We start from the raw sequence: 17,002 nt of genomic DNA, 5'->3' as shown, positions 1-17,002 counted from the left end.
CATCTGAATACATATTAGTTATGTGACTAGGGGGCAAGTAACTTAACCTCTCAGCCCTCTAAGCAACTTTTTAAAGACTACATGTTGCCAAGAAGGAAGTTTTTTCACCTAGGGGGTTCTTCATACTAATGAAATTGTAGAAAGAAATCTGGTATTTAAACCATTGTCCTAGAAATGTAGTTAAGTGAAAAGGACCAAGGATATCCAAGCCAATCTCTTGACTTGCACATGAATTGGATTTAAGTGAGGTAGAGTTGCACAGTTCTCTCTCTCTCTCTCTCTTCCAGAGTCATCAGAAGTCCAGTGGCAAGACAAAAAGTAAAGACAACTAAAGATGGCCCAGCATGCAGCAGATAAACTTTGGTATCTTTGACGTCTGACCAAGCTCTAAGTGCTCCACAGTGCCTGCTTGGACCACCTTCATGGCAGTTGGAACAAACTGTTCTCATATGCCCATTCTGCCGGGGGAAGTCTTCACGTGCTTAGGGCGGACATCCCCCTAACTCACTGATGGATCTGAGGCCTATTACCCTTAACCTGATTTAACCCTGGTTTAATCCATCTGCCAGGGTGTGGCTGCTGCAAATGCTACAGCTTCTTGTAGCCACATGTGAGAGTTTGGTAAATGAGGTGAACACCTAAGGTAGATAAGCAGCTCCGAAAAGGGGTCTATAAGCCCTCACACCAGAGGTGCTAGTCCTCACAATCCATATACCTCTAAATGAAAACTAAAAAGATGATAATATATATGTTTAAAAAGAGTGCTGATGAGTATATCAAGAGTATACATACCAAGTTTCCTTTTTTTTTTAAGTCCTCTACTGATGGCTTGGATCTTTGTGTTAGGTGTAAAGTCCACAATACTTTCAACCTCCTTACACCTCTGAGAAAAGCAGATACAGACCATTATAAAGATAGAAACTGATACTTAACCTCATCAGAACATATAGGAGTTTGTAGGACTGCTCATTAGGACTTTTACATTTCACCCTGGCTCTATATTACCCAAACAAAAGGCAACTTGGATAGAGAGGCTGAATTTCTAGACAGGCCTGGGTTAGGACTAGCTCGATACTTGTTGGAGCCAGCAAAGGTTGATTTACAATGGCTTTGTAATTAAATTCATTTTTTTTAAGTGTCAGAAGATTGTTATGAAAGAACAGTAGCCTGGGTAATCAGGCAGACCATGGTTTCCTTTAGCTAACATGTTTTTTGGAGTATATAGGGAGTTCAGAGGGATAAGAAAACCCCAAAGTGTGGGGTTAGTGTGATGAATGATTGGGGAACTTGATAGGGATGATAAAAATGTTCCTAGGATAATACCTCCTAGGACCGAGGGAACGACTTCCTCTAGTGGGGAGTCAAAATTCATACTAGCTTTCATCATCAAATAAACTGGGTGTTTGCAGGAGAAATTTAAAGAGTAAACTAATAAATAATTAAAACAATGGCTAATGAGGGGTATGGTCTAACGTGGGAGTTTTTGTCAGTTGCAGAGTTCCACAGGCTGAGAGAGGATTTGCTCTTGCAAATTCAGCTGAAGAATATGGAAAGATGGTGGAGTATTAGGACACCCAGATGTCTCATATCCACCCCAGAAGCAGTTCCTGCTACATAGCTGCTTAAATAGGACGCAGATCAACCAGCTGCCACTATTCCAGCAAAACCTTGAAAGATAAAGAAATCCAACGGGAAAATACAGTAACTGACAGCTTCCACAACAGAATTGCACAAAAAGTCAACCAGAATCTAAAGTATAATAGGAAAGGAGGCTCTCAAGCAAAATAAGCTTCAACATGACTCAAGGTGGAATACATGTAGCCTACAAGGCTCTGCATCCAAAGGCAGCAAGACCAGAGGAATCCCCAGGGAATGCCCCAGAGTGTTCAAAAGCCCCTAGGGCAGGAACTTTGGAAGCCCTGGAGAGATCAGTAAAGTGCTGCTCAGCATAGTGACTCACAGCTCAGACCAAGACAACTTAGGCCCAGGAGCTCTGAGGTCACCTGTCCTGAGATACCACAGATGGCCCTGAAGATCCAGTGCTCAGAAACTCAAAGATCCACTGGAGGGAGGGGTTAACTCAAGACAGCACAAGAACCCAGAGGGTCCAGAATGAAACCAAAAAAGGCCTACTACTCTACCCAAAAATAAGCAGGGAGTAGAGCCTGACCTTTGCATAACAATCTGATCCAGCTGAACAAGTATTTTATTTAATAGATGCCAACTAGTAACAAAAACCATTGCAAATCTAATGAATTGCAAACAGTGAGAAGTCTTAAATGGATAAAAAAGATGGATACTTCACAAAGACTACATGAATAAACTAGAAAAAAATTGGCAAGAACTAAACAGCAAAATGAAAGCCCTGAAGAAAGAATTTAAAAGAGTGTAAGTAGCTTAAAAGAGAAAGTAGTAAATCTCATCTAAGAAACAGAAACTCTGAAAATCATAATAGACCAAATAGAAATCAATGACTCCACAAGACAGCAAAAAATATTAGGACCAAACCAAGAGACTAAAAAATAGATTAAGATATCTGATATAAAAAACAACTGACCTTTCTTTGTAACAGGTCAAAGAGAGAGAATTTAAGAATCACTGGTGCCACATAATTAAAAATGCCTAGATACTAACATCTTAAGAAATTATAAATGAAAATTGTCCAGATCTAGTAGACTCAGAAGGCAAAGTAAAGACAGAAATAATCCAATGATTATCTCCTGAAAGGAACCCTAAAAGGAGGAGTCCCAAGAAAATCATAACCAAAAATCAGAGCTCCTATATCAAAGAAAAAAATACTGTGAAGATCCATAAAGAAGAAGTCTAAGTACCAAGTAACTACAATCAGGACCACACAAGGCCTGAATGGTTCTACTAAAACCAAGAGGAGACCACAGAACACAATTGTAAGATTCCAACCAAGAATTACTTACCCTGCAAAAGAGGGTATAATCCAACAGGAGAGAAAACACAGACCTTTAAAGAAGAGAGGATTTTCAAGCATTTTTGATGAAAAAGTCAAAGCTGAGTAGGAGCTTTGAAATAGAAACACAAGAGAAAAACCTGGAAAAGTAAATCTGAATAATTAAAAGAAAGCTATAAGATGACATAGTACTAACAGTCTAATGGGGGAAGAAGAAAAAACAAGAGGTTCTAGGCACTCTCAAGTTCTGGGAATGCTGTTCAGAGGATTTTAAGAGGGAAAGAAAAGGTAGTGTAGAAAAGAGGAAAAAGGGGGTAGAATTCATTATTTCTCAAAATCAGGTGCAGGACAAAAAGAGTATATAAACACGGAAGAAGAGCAGTAGTAGGCATCAGATGAACCTCTCCTCATCTGAAACAGACAAAGAAGGGTGGTACGTATGTACACCCCCCCACACACACACACAGAGTTTGATGGAGAAATACATTATGCTCAACAAGGAAAGAAGCGGGGGAGCAAATGGTTAGTAAGGAGCATAACATGAGAAAGGATATATATCGGAGAGGAGCATAATGCTAGAAAGGAATAGTCACAAGTAAACACCCTCCTGATCCTGAAGGAGGAATATTATGAGGGAAAGAAAAAAGAAAAGAAAACATATAGAAACTAAAGATGTGCCTTAAATTGCCTCTTAAGATAGTTAGGGAACAGCTGAACAAACTGTGGTATATGAATGTAATGGAATATACTGAGCTATAAAAAATGACAAAAGAGATGATTTCAGAGAATATTGGGCAATGCGAGCTGATGAAAAATGAAGTAGAACCAAGAAAACAATTTATTAAATAACAATATTGAAAAGAAAAATAATTCAAAAGATTTATCTCCGACCAACACAATGACCAAACATGACTCCAGAGGATCTATGATGAAACATGTTACTATGAACATAAGATCCTGAGACATTAATTTCTGGACGTCGCTAGAGTATGGCTTCATTTTGCTTAACTATGCTTATTTTATTACAGAGTTGTCTTTTATCTTTCTTTTTCGCAGTTGCTGGGGAGGTAAGGCAGTTAGTAGTAGTCATGAAAAAATGAGAGACCCATTATAACATGTTTTAAAATGCACAGAACAGAAAAAAACAAAGACAAAAAGGGTAGTTCTGAAAAGTACTATGTAGAATTTATTATATGGGTTTTTTTTTTCAAAAAGCAAGCATTATAAAATGAAGATTCAGGGCCTTATATAAAATTCTTTTTGTGATCTGCTACTTTACGAAAATGCACTTCTTTTAGGGTTTAAATCATAATTTTAAAAAATCTAAAAACAAATAAATACCTCAGAAAAGTTATAAAAATACACCAAAAAAGACAATGATAAAGAAAGCCAAAGAGAAGCAGCTTTAAGCTCCTCCATGTAGGCCAGGATTTCACAAAAATACTGCAAGAGCCCTACAGAGAGCTGAAGTGGAAACAACCCCAGATAGGCATGAGCCAAAGAAAGCAATTAGGTACAGCAGAAGATGGGCCATATCAGTTACCAGGAAGCACAGAGCACAGAGCAGCTCAGCACCCTACAGCTAGGCAATCCCAAGAGGAGCACAGCATTCATTTTACCTCTTACCCTGACTACTACAAAAGCCTCCTAATTAGTCTACCTGATCCAAGTCTCTCCCCTCTCCAATCAATCTTCCATAAAGTTGCCAAAGAGTTACTTCTAAAGAACCATTCTGACCATGTCACTTCCTAACTCAATAAACTCCAGTGACTCCTTAATACTGAAAAGGATCAAACTCCTTTGTTGGGCACTTAAAAGTCCTTCACAACCTGGCTCCAAACTACCTCTCCAGACTTATTATACATTGCTCCCCTTCCTACATTCTATGAGCCAGCCAAAGTGGCTTTCTTGTCCTCCTCAAAGATCACAATCATCTCCTTTATGTCTTAGAAGTCCTACTTTCCTTGAAGTTTAAACTCAAGTTGTTTCTATACACAGCCTTTCCTTATTCCTGATTTACATCCCCACCCAAAAAAGTATAATTATTATTACATACATACACACACACACACACACACACACACACACACACATTGTTTCTTCCCAATAGAATATAAGCTATTTGAAGACATGGGCTGTCTAATTTCTATCCCAGAACCTAGGACAGTACTAACACATATTAAACACTTAATAAATGCTTGTTTGAAGGAGGCAGTAAGGAGGGAAGGGGAGTTCATGTAGACATTTGGCCACGCGATTAGGACATCAGTTTCCTAATGGTTACACATGTTGGGATCTGCTTATATTTTGTTTCCAATATTCTTATAGATTCTACCCAGTATTTTGGGAGTCTTTTTCACTACTACAGCAAATTCAGCTATGCATGCAGGGAGCAATCTAGAGTAACACTTAAAACCTTTAACAATATTAATAACAAGAGTTAAATAATCCTAAAGTACAAAATGTCTTTTTTTCCCCCAGAGATTAATTCCAAGAATACTAAAATAAACATTTATTAAGTATGTGCTATGTACAAAAGCAGTGTGGCACCATGGATAGAGGGCCAGCTTTCAAGTCATGAAGGCCTAGGTTCAAGTCTATACTTTGAAAAACTAGCTGTATGATCCCATGGTCATGTAATCTTTCACTGACTCAGGCAAACTTGCTATCAATATATATTACAGATGATTTGCTGATCTGCTTCAGTGCAGGGAACTTCCACAACAGCTATTCCCCCACAACAATAAAATCATAGGTCTTTGACCAAAACAACATCAAATCACAAATCAGGTTAGGAGATTTAAAGTCTCTTCCTTGAAGGAAGCTAAGATAATTTCTTCCTTGAAGCCTAATGTTTAGTAGTTAAGCAGAACCATTTCAAACATCTGGCAGAATTAATATAAAGACAGCATCCTAAGTCTAAATTTTTGCGAAGATATATTTTCGAGTGACATGACTGAAGAAGATATAAACAAATAAATTTGGATGTTCAACTATAAAACTTTGCAAACTATATTTCAGCATTTTACATTCATGACAGAAATTTTTAAATGTAAGCAAACTTATTTCCTAAAATATCTAATACTCACTTCTGTAACATTGAGGCAAGATGTACAAAAATATGTTCCTTCATCAGTAATTCCCCAGGAAACAGCAGCACACTGTGTACATCGTTCATTAAAGTCTCTCTGTAAGAGAAGAGGAAAAATATGCATTCAATATATTTAACTCAAATATACATCTAGATAGTGCATTTTTTATTACTGTATATTCAGTTAGCTATTCAGAGAGTGTGTAGCTAGGTAGGAGGATGTGAGTTAGAGGCCTGACAAAGAAAGGGGGACTGAGAGGTTAGCAGATTTGGGAAGATTATCTTCAGGGTACTGTCCTAAGAGATGCCACTGTAAATCTAGAGTGAGGCATGAAAATTCAGATGCTAAAGAGGTTCATTCTAGAGATGTCAGGAAAAACTTCCTAAAAAATTAGACCTATACATAAAAAGTGAGATGAGTTGCCCCTTCATAAGTAGTGTTTCCCCCACTTGGGAGCTCTTCAGGCAGAGGCTGGAACACTTTTTGGTATATCATAGCCCAGATTCCTTTCATGTGTGGGTTGGACTGGATGGCTGTTAGGGTCCCTTGTACTCTCAAATTCTGTGAGACTGTGAAATTATCAAGTATTGGACAGATGATTTGGAAAGCTGCAGTCTTCTCTTTCAGGTGACTAACATGATCCTGATAATGGAATTACTGAAGAAAACTATTACAAGAATGCTGGGAAAAGTCTGACAGAAAATTAGATATAAACATCTTATACCACAATAAGCTCAAAATGTATACGTAACCTGATTAAAGGTTACACCATTTAAAAAGTCAGAAGAGAATAATAGGCACCTTTTACAATTTTGGCTGGGAGAAAAATTCTCAACTAAAGGATAGAGGTGATCAAAAAAAGAAAAAAAATAGGTAATTCCAATTACACAAAGTTGGAAAGCTTTTACAATAACAAAATTAATCAATCAATAAACACTTATTAAGTGTCTACTATGTGCCAGGCACTGTGCTAACTGATGAGGATACAAAAAGAGACAACACACACACACACACACACACACACACACACACACACACACACACACACTCCTCAACTCCTCTCAATTCCAACCCGACTTACTTATCTACCTAAAGTTATTTTCTTCCAGCAGAATGTAAGCTATTTAGGGAAGGGTCTCTGTCTCACCCAGTGTCTTTATCTCCCCTCCCCTCCACCATCCCCCTCCTCCAGAGATCAGCGGAGTTTTGAACTCCTTAGGTGCTTAAAAAAATGTTTGCCGAGGGGCAGCTAGGTGGAGCAGTGCCTAGCGCTCTGGCCTTGGAGTCAAGAGGACCTGAGTTCAAATCCGACCTCAGATACTTCACACTTACCAGCTGTGTGACCCTGAGCAAGTCACTTAACCCCAATTACCTCACCAAAAAGAAAAGGAAAAAAAAAGTTTGTTGAACTTGTGTACACACTTACCTCTAACACTTGCAGCAACGGACCGTACCTCTTTAAATACACACACACGCACACACGCGCACGTATACACACACCCCGACACCACATAACGGTAGATAGCTCTTCAAATATGTACACAGACACAAACACACACACACACACACACACACACACACACACACACACAAACCCCTCATTCACGGGAGTACCGAGTGTACGCTGAACACTCCATGCACCACATAAAAAGTGCCCGAGCCCTCCGCAATTCTTCCCCCGAGTCAGCACCTCCCAGCCCCGCCTCGAGGCCCTCAGTGCACTGACTGGTCCCTGCACTCTCCTGGGGGGCTTGACGAGGCCCCGTCTCTCCCTCCATCTCCATCCCAGCCCGACCCGAGTCCTCACCGCCTCCTCAAACTCCATCGCGGAACCGACGACTCCCGTTACTCAGAGAAGCCAAGTTTCCGCAGGGTGAGATTCACGGAAGTTCTCAGAGGCACGAGTGAGAATAGCGCCGGCCGGAAACCAACTGCAGGAACCTCTGGTTCCGGTATAGTTGCGTTCCTATGCGTCCCTGTTATCGCAGCCGGGAGAGGAGCGCTTGGGAATGGGGCAGCAGCAGCAGCAGCAGCAGCAGCAGCAGCAGCAGCAGCAGCAGCAGCGCAGCAGCAGCAGCAGCAGCAGCAGCAGCAGCAGCAGCAGCAGCAGCAGCAGCAGCAGCTCGGTTACAGCCGCTGGCGTTTTTGCAGAGCTTTAAGTTTCCAAATCATCTGCCTGGCAACAGACGTGAGCGGTCAGGATGTTGGTGCCTTCCTTCTGAGGCTACCCCCAGATTATACTGTCTATTGCTTCTTTTGTACCTAATTGTCTGCCTGTTTTCTCTCCCATTAAACTGTAAGTTTGGGGGCGGGGACTATCTTTTGCCCTTTTTTTGGTATCCTTAGTACAGTGATGGGGCATAGATGCTAGTTGACTGATCGAATCTAATCAGATGCAATTTAATAGGCACTCAACTCAATTCTACAAGTACTTATGGAGAGCCAGCTGTGGTAGGTGTTGGAGATACAGAGACAAAACCAAAACACCTTTGTCCACAACAAGCTTCCATTCTGTTGGGCGAAACGTGTACATATAAAGGGCTGGATTTGGAAAAAGGAAGACCAGAGTTGTAATTTTGCCTCAGATGTTTTAACTAGCTGTGTAACCCAGGGCAAGTCAAGTCAAATCAAGTCAGCAAAAATTTTCAAACGCTTGCTGTGCCAAACACTGGAGATCAAAGAAGGGCAAAAAAATAGTTCCTGCTCTCAAGGAGCTCACAGTCTATGGGAAGATAATAGTGGGAAAATATATACAGGATAAATTGGAGAAAATCCCAAAGGGAAGGCACTAGTACACTTGGGGGAATCTGGAAAGGTTTCTTGCAGTGAGACTTTAGCTAATACTTCTGAGGGTCTTCACTTCACCGTTTTTTAAAAATCATTATTATTATTATTATTATTATTATATTATTATTATTATTATTATTATTTTATTAAAGGGGCCATCCCTTGACTGACTTCTTAAACAGGCCTAATCACTGAATGGCTGTTGCCTCAGTCAAAGTGAGAACTCTCTCCCACTGCATCCTGGGCTGTCTCCAGTTGTCTTGAACTATATCTGGCAACTGGACCCAGATGTCTCTGGAGGAGAAAGTGAGCCTGGTGACTTTGCACAGCCCTCCCTCCCTCAAATCCAATTCAATTGCAAGTCATGGCATCATCTTCCTGATGTCATGGTCCTCTTCCAGAATGAAGGATAGACCACAACCACAGCTGAGACTTAAAGGAATCCAGGGAAGCCAATAAGGAGGTGAAGGTGAGGAGGTAGAGAGTTCTAGACCTTGAGGTCAGCCAGTAAGAATGCCGGGAGATGGACTGTAGGGCACACTTAGGAATAGCAAGGAGACAGGGTCATTTAATCACAGAGCATATGGAGGGGAATGAGGTGTAAGACTAGATATGTAGGAAGAGACAGTTTTTGAAGGGCTTTAAAAGCCAAACAGGTTTTTATATTTGATCCTAGAGGTAATGGGAAGTCTGTTGAATGGAGGGGTTTAAGCAGGGAGGGCGGTGACTTGATCAGACCTGTGCTTTAGGAAGATCACTTTGATAGCTGAGTGGAGGCTGGATTGTAATGAGGTGAAATTTTCAGCAGGAGGGCCTTCACCAGGATAGCAGCACTGTCAGAAGAAAAAACAGTGTTAATACGAGACATGTTATGACTGTAGACAGGATTTGGTAACAGATTGAATGAGAGGGGCAGGTGAGAGGCAGAATGAGAGACAGAGTGAGGAGTTGAAGGTGGCATCTAGGTTGTGTGACTGGGAGGATAGTTAGGAAGAGGGGAGAGTTTAGGGGAGAAAAATAATAAGTTCAGCTTTTTTATATGTTGAATGTATTTTATCTATAGGACATCCAGTTTGGATGTCCACATAGGCAGTTGGAAATGTGAGACTATTGAGGTCAGGAGAGATATTAGGGGTGGATAAATAGATCTGAGAATCATCTACATAGAGATGATAATTGAATCTATGAAATCTGATAAGATCACCAAGTAAAATGAGAGAGAGAGAGAGAGGAAGAGACAGGAGGAGGGAGAGACAGGGAGAGATGAAAGCCCAGGACAGAGCCTTGGTACAAACAAACTAAATACAGAATAAATAGAAAATAATTAAGAGAGGGAAAAAGCACTAGAATTATGACTGATTGGGAAAGTCTTCCTGTAGAAGTTAGAATTTTAGTTGGGACTTAAAGAAATCCAGGGAAGCCAGTAGGTAGAGATGAGGGAGAAAAGTATTCCAGGCATGGGAAACATCCAGAGAAAATACCCATAGCCAAAATATATACCAAGTAAATACAAATTTGTTTCTGAGGAAGGATAATAAATATAAAGTCTTACCCTGATATTTAAAAAATCAGCTTCACAGGTAAGTCTTCCTTTGGGGGGGGGCAAGCAGCTGGGATCCAGGGATTTTAATGGACTCCAAACTGAAAATGAGTAAGGAGTACAACATGGTAGCCCAAAATACTGAGATCTTAGGCTACATTGAAAGGTTGAGGATCATGAAGATGATAATCCCTCATCCTCTGTCCTAATCAGACCACATTTAGAGTATCATATTAAATTCTGGTAAGCACATTTTAAACTGGAAGACAATCAATATAAGATGGTTCACAAGACTGTGAGAAGGTTTGATAACTGTGTCACAGGAAGATCCTCAATCCTCAAAGGAATTGAGAAAGTTTGATGTGGACAGAAGATTGGGGATATGTTAATTTCCTTCCAGTATTTGAAGGGCTATGATGGAGGGTGGGGGGAGACAAGGGAGAGAGATCAGACGTGTTCTCCTTGGCTTCAGTGTCAGAACTGGCACTAGTTCTTAGATTCCAGGCCTCTGTAAGCACTCAGGAAAAGGGAAGAAAGCACTGGGGCCAACAATAATAAATAATCTACAAGAGGTAACAAAGTTTCCAACAACAAAATATATTAATGTAGGTATTTTTAAATGGCTGAGGTTAAACTACCACTCTAACTGTCCTTGCTACATTCCATCAGTTCAGCACAAATTTGTGAGTTGTATTTCCAAGGGAAAGTACTGTCATCAAATGCCAAAGCAGTCATTTAATCCAGCTACACCTTAGATTTCTTTCTCTAATATAAAAGAGAGATACTTCCTTATTCAATAAGAGCCCAATTACCATTTAATTAATGGGAATTGTGCATTACAAGATCATTAGATGAAATGTACAGTAGAAACCTATTATTAACCTCAGAGCTTTTTGGAGACCTGTTAAATGCTAGCTGATATATTCTAAGGAACAGTCAATATTCTTGACACTGAAGTAATTTTTCCCCTGATTCTCCCTTTGTCTGCCCTTGGGAATTTCCACTGGAAAATGCCAGTCTGGGGAGAAGAGAAGAAGCCCTGGGAATCACACTTTTCTTCCACCGCCCCCTCAGGATGGAATCTTTCCTCTTTTGATTCCTGATTTACCGGTCATGCAACTTTTGCTAGAAGGAAATTGGCAAATCCCAAAGAGTTGAAGGGAAAGACTTTTGTTTTGCTTCGATTAAGGTTGTATAGAATGTTCACTATGTAACTGGAACTCATGGTTTATTTGCTAGCCCTGTTTCATACATTCATTTATTTTTCCAAGAAGTCATTATTGAATACAATATTTAAGGGGCCCTTCCCTCTTTAGCTAGTCGTAATGAGGGATACAAAGATGTGTAATATTAAGTATATGATATATTTCTGTAGGTCTTCCCTTACAACAACCTAATGAGGATTATTGCAAGCCTTATTATCATCCCTGTTTTACAAATGATGAAAATAAGACTTAGAGCAGTTAACTCAAGATGATGCAACTGGTAATTATTTGTGGCTGGGACTTGAATTTGGGACTCCTGATTCCAAGCCTGGTATTCTTTCTACTGTACCACATTGCTGCCCAACAAAACTGCAGAATCTGCCTTTAATGAACTTATTGGCTAGTAGAGGAACTAAACCATGCACATAAATAACTATAAAAGTTATTTCTTAACTTTTATAAAGGTAATTTTTAAAAAGAATAAGAGGGGCTCAGTGTACTGTGAAAGTTCACAGGAGAGATTTTTCCTGGAAGGAGTAATAAGGAGATTTCATGAAGGATGTGAAAGTTGAGCTAGGCTTTGAAGGATGGTTAGATTTCAATAGTTAGGGATGATAAAGATAAGCACTCTAGGAATAGGGTATGGCTTAGTACCGAGCAAAAGTGTGGATTCAAGAAAACATACTGTTAGCCTATTACTACTGTGGACAAATGATGTAATGTTTTTTTCCTAAATGAATGCATAAATTAGAAGAAGATGTTTATCTAGGGCCAGTCTTTTTTTAAACTAAATTTATTTATTTTTAGTTTTCAACATTCACTTTTGTAAGATTTTGAGTTCTAAAATTTTCCCCTTCCTTTGCCTTCTCCCTCCCTAAGATGGCATGCAATATGATGTAGGCTATACATGTACAACCATATTAAACATATTTCCACATTAGTCATGTTGTAAAGAAGACTCAAAACCAAAGTGAAAAACTACAAGAAAGAAAAAAAAGAGAAAAATAACATGCTTCAATCTGCATTCCATAGTTCTTTCTCTGGATATGGATAGCATTTTCCATCATGAGCTTTTTGGAATTGTCTTAGATCCTTGGATTGCTGAGAAGAGCTAAGTCTATCAAAGTTAGTCATTGCACAATGTGCCTGTTACTGTGTACAATGGTCTCCTGGTTCTGCTCACTTCACTCAGCATCACTTCATGTAAGTCTTTCCAGGTTTTTCTAAAACCTGTAGGGCCAGTCGTTCTAAAGAAAAGTGTTAAGTTAGAGGTTTGTCTTTTTTTCTCTCACCTCCCTTTTTTGCCAAAGACAGCCCTCTCGCCTTTAGTCTCCTTTACCTCTATTCCCATACATTTATTGCCACTAGTCCATTTCCCTTTCAAAACAATCCATTAAATTTATTCACAGTAAGGTGTAAAAATTTGTAATAGTATATTTTATCCTTATAAGTAATATTTGCATTTTTGAAGAAGACATCTGAGGTAGGAATGGAGAGTAATAGCTTAACCCCCCAAATAAATAATAATGATGACAGCAACAAGAATAATTTAGGCTTCACTTTTAGTTTTATAAAACAGTTCCCTCTTAAAATAATCTTTATTAGTTTAAAAAAAAAAAAAACAATTCCCTCCCAAAAACTCTGTGAGGCAGATAGTAGTACAAGATAATGGATGGTAAGTGCGAGGTTCAAAGAGTTGTCTTACTATGGAAAAAACACTAGACTGGGAGTCAGGGGACCTGTGTTCTAGTGCTGACCATAACGAATAAATTGATTGACGGCTCAAGCAGCTAATGCCTGGGGAAACGGTATTACTGGAGATTATTGCTTTTATTCTCTTCCCTTCCCTCCCATTCACTGATGTAAGATAGTAGATTTGTAAGTGGAAGGAACTTCAGAAGCCATCTGTTCTAACCCCATAATACATATGAGAAAACTGAGACCCAGAAAAGTGATCTAGCCAAGATTCAAACCAAATTTCTGCAACTCTAGAGCCAGAGTGATTGCCACTATACTATACTGCCCCTCCAATAAGAGAAGAAAGATCAAAGTAGCCATGTGATGAGGTGAAGTATTTGTGATCCTGGAAATGCCAGGGCAATGGCAGAGGTTAACAAATCTTTCCATTCCTTCTCTTCCAACTCCTTATTGCTCCAAGTCTCCCTCACCAACCACTTCAAAAGGAACCATCTGGGAGGAAGTACCAGATGGTGCCTAAGGGCAATTCCCCCCTTGCTAGAATGATTTAAAGAAGTAGTAAGCCCTCTTCGATGTTGAAGAAAACAAGCTTCACTCGGCGCTTTAGCTAAAATCTATTAGTCACTTGTATTAATTTTACAAGCAATTAAAGGGAGAAAGATTCCTATGATGTGAGTTTCTCCTGATAACCAAAGAACTCTACTTAGAGCAAATTCAAAGGAACTTAGTAAAAAGCATTAACAGAAAAAAGAAAAGAAATCCAATGGGAAGGACAAAGCATGAAGTCTTCATGGCTTTTAATTAGCTGACCTCACTTTACAGATGAGGAAACTGAGGCACAGGTTTTTTTAAGTGACTTTCCCTAGGTCTCATAGATATAAGTGTCTGAGACAGGATTTTAACTCAGATCTTCTTGACTCCAAGTGCGATACTTTGCCACCTTATATTATCAAATCATGTACACCTGTGCTCAAAATTCTTGTCTTTCTCTATTGCCTGTTGAATAAAGTTCTCTGCCTAGAATGCAGTATCATCTACAATTTTAGATTATTCTGTTTTTCCAGCTTTCTTACATATTATTTCCCCTCCATGCATTCTGTTCCTAACCTCTTCTACCTTTGTCTTTGCTCACACTGCTACATATGCCTGCAAGACCTTCCCTGCTGTTCTTTGCCAATTGAATTCCCAACCATCCAATCTCAACTCAAATGCTTCCTCTTTCAGGGAAACCTTCCCTGGTCACCCCAGTTAGTAATAACCTTTCACTGAGTATAGACCTTTATTGGCAATGGGGGCTGATGGAAAACATAGTTTTTGCATCTGGAAGGAGAGGCTGAAGGAACATGGAAGGCAAAAGCCTTGTAAGACCCAAGGAACTTTTGCTCTTTTTAGAGAGTAGAGTATGCTCAAGGAAAGTTACTGCTATCCCCAACTGAATATAATGGTAAGATATAGATATAGAAATGTGGTTGCTGTCTACGCATATGTGGCATACATAGATATGACCTGAGATCTAGCCCATTTTGTCTCCAAGGGAGACTGAATAGATAAAATTGGCCCCTGGTTGGCCTAAATAGATATGATCTGGGATCTGGCTCAGTTGTCTCCAAGGAAGACCACATTTGCCAAGCTTTCAAGGAGTGGGAAGAGGAGGCTTGCTGGCACTAGCAGCAGCAGAGTAGCAGAGGGGCACGCAGGATCCAGGACCCCCATGGCTGGGTAATGTCTTCATCATTCTCCTATGTTCAAGAGGAATGTTTGACTAGAATCTTATCTATTTACAAATTATCTAATATTAGATATTAGAGGTAGTATAGGGGTAGGGGCATAATATGTTGGGGCTTGGGCTAACAGCCACTTTCCTGATCACTTTCAAGAAAAGTATACTCTTAACTTCCTTTCACCAGCTTAGTTCCCTCTCTCTATAACTTACAGAAAAGATGATCATGAATAGCTAGTAAACCTCCTTATTAAAGCTAGCATTAAACAAAAACTGGAGGAGTGTGTATATACACACATATATATATATATATATATATATATATATATATAAAATGTATGTGTGTATGTGTGTACATGCACATACATATACATACTACACACACACATGTGTGTGTATACAAACACACATATATTAGAGTAGACAATATAATACCAAGGAGTAAATGAGCTCTTTGGCTTGGGAGTAAAATAAAAACCTCAACTAAACAGCATCATGGGCTCAGAGATCTCTCAACCAATCAGGAGTCAGCTCTCCTTACATATCTGTAGTACTCAGTCACAAGGCCGTCCACGGTACTGAACAACCAGAGTGTGTGTAGGTGTTACATAATCATGAGCAGTTAGTAGCTTGTCAGGCTTACTGACCCACCTGAGTGTTCTGCCTGCACAGAATGTGCTGTTTGCCTTGATGACCCTATTCTCCACACTGTGAGATATCCACTCCCTCCCTACTGCCTCATTGCTGCCTGATTAACTGGCATTGCTATCCTCTGGGGTTTTCCTGCTCTATTTAAACCTTGTTTATTTGATGTCTGTACTTTAATAAGGGGTTTTATCTGTATTTTTGTTGCATATATTAGTGAGCACTTGTTATAAAAGAGTGAACCAGGCAAGGTAGGGAAGGCCAAAAGGGAACCTGACACTATTTGCTTTAGACTTAACCATGTGCCTGTATTAAGCTTCCTTATTGACCATACAAAGAGAGACTTCATCAATAAGTATTTATTAAGTGTCTACTGTGAGCTAGGTGCTGGAAATATAAAGACAAAACAAAACAAATTTTAAAAACCCAGCTCTGCCCCCAAGGAAACAGCATTTTGTTTTGCTTATTTTGAATACGTTCCTGATATGATATTGTGTACTATAACTATCTGTGTTGGTATATTATTCCCCTTATTAGACTGTGAGCAATTTATAGGCAAGGATCATGCATTATTTCTCTCAGTGCCTAGCACAGTATTCTGCACACAGTAGGTATTTAACAAATTTGTTCAGTGAAAGAATATAACCTATTACTTTCTCTTCCATGAAGTCTTCTGTCATTTCTTCTTCCTCACTCACCTTGGTAATGAGCTTACCTCTGTGATCACATTGTTTTGCATTGTTTCTTTGATGCATCTAAGGTAAAGGAGGCAAGTGGGGCAAGGGAGGGGGAACCGCTGACAAGTCAGAAGACCTGACTTCAGATCTCCCCTCTGATACTCTGGGCCTCAATTTCTACATATGTAAAATGGGAAGGTTAGACCAGATAGTTTCTGAATTCCCTTACAACTCCAGGATTCAATACACTGTGACTTTAATGAAGTCAGGAACTCCATCTTATCTGAACTATGTAACTCTCTTAGTAGCTAGTACAGTGCTCCACAGGGTTGGGGCTTGAATAAATGTTTGTTGAATGAATGAAACATGAACTTGCAGGAGACCAGAGTCTTCCCAAGAGAATTGTGAGGTTTTCAGGCATCAGCAGAAGTGGAGACAAGATCTCAATCGAGTCATAGGACCTGTTGGTGACCGGTTTTCCCATTTCATAAAACTAGAGCAAATCTTCCCCACTCTCTATCTCACACAGTCTTGTTAAGATTATTACTGTACTTGTGTCTTCGGCCAGAGGGCTTACTGTCCTCAAAAAATTGCTCCTAGATTGGGCAGATGCTACATAGCTCAAGGTAGAGTACTGGGTTGTGAGTAAGAGTGACAAACTTCTAGCAAACAAAGAGACTAATCAGTCATAAAGGTTGGGTCAAATGGGCAATAC

At 39.6% G+C, this 17,002-nt stretch overlaps 1 protein-coding gene across 1 annotated transcript in view; it reads right to left on the bottom strand.

The window, feature by feature from the left end:
* Window positions 1-7,930, bottom strand: part of TAF1B (TATA-box binding protein associated factor, RNA polymerase I subunit B) — an 88,569-nt gene extending 80,639 nt beyond the window's left edge. Inside the window, exons 1-3 of the mRNA XM_020992676.2 lie at window positions 7,823-7,930; window positions 6,013-6,111; window positions 793-883 (exon numbers count right to left, since the gene is read on the bottom strand). Coding sequence (XP_020848335.1) covers window positions 793-883; window positions 6,013-6,111; window positions 7,823-7,840 — 208 coding nt within the window. The 5' untranslated portion in view covers window positions 7,841-7,930. The remainder of the gene's footprint in view (window positions 1-792; window positions 884-6,012; window positions 6,112-7,822) is intronic.
* Window positions 7,931-17,002: the final 9,072 nt, after the last annotated feature.

The sequence above is a fragment of the Phascolarctos cinereus genome, unplaced genomic scaffold (genome assembly GCF_003287225.1).
Source record: "Phascolarctos cinereus isolate Bilbo 61053 unplaced genomic scaffold, phaCin_HiC Scaffold_2;HRSCAF=192, whole genome shotgun sequence".
In the NCBI taxonomy this organism is placed as follows: domain Eukaryota; kingdom Metazoa; phylum Chordata; class Mammalia; order Diprotodontia; family Phascolarctidae; genus Phascolarctos; species Phascolarctos cinereus.
This window is presented reverse-complemented; position numbering and strand designations above follow the sequence as displayed.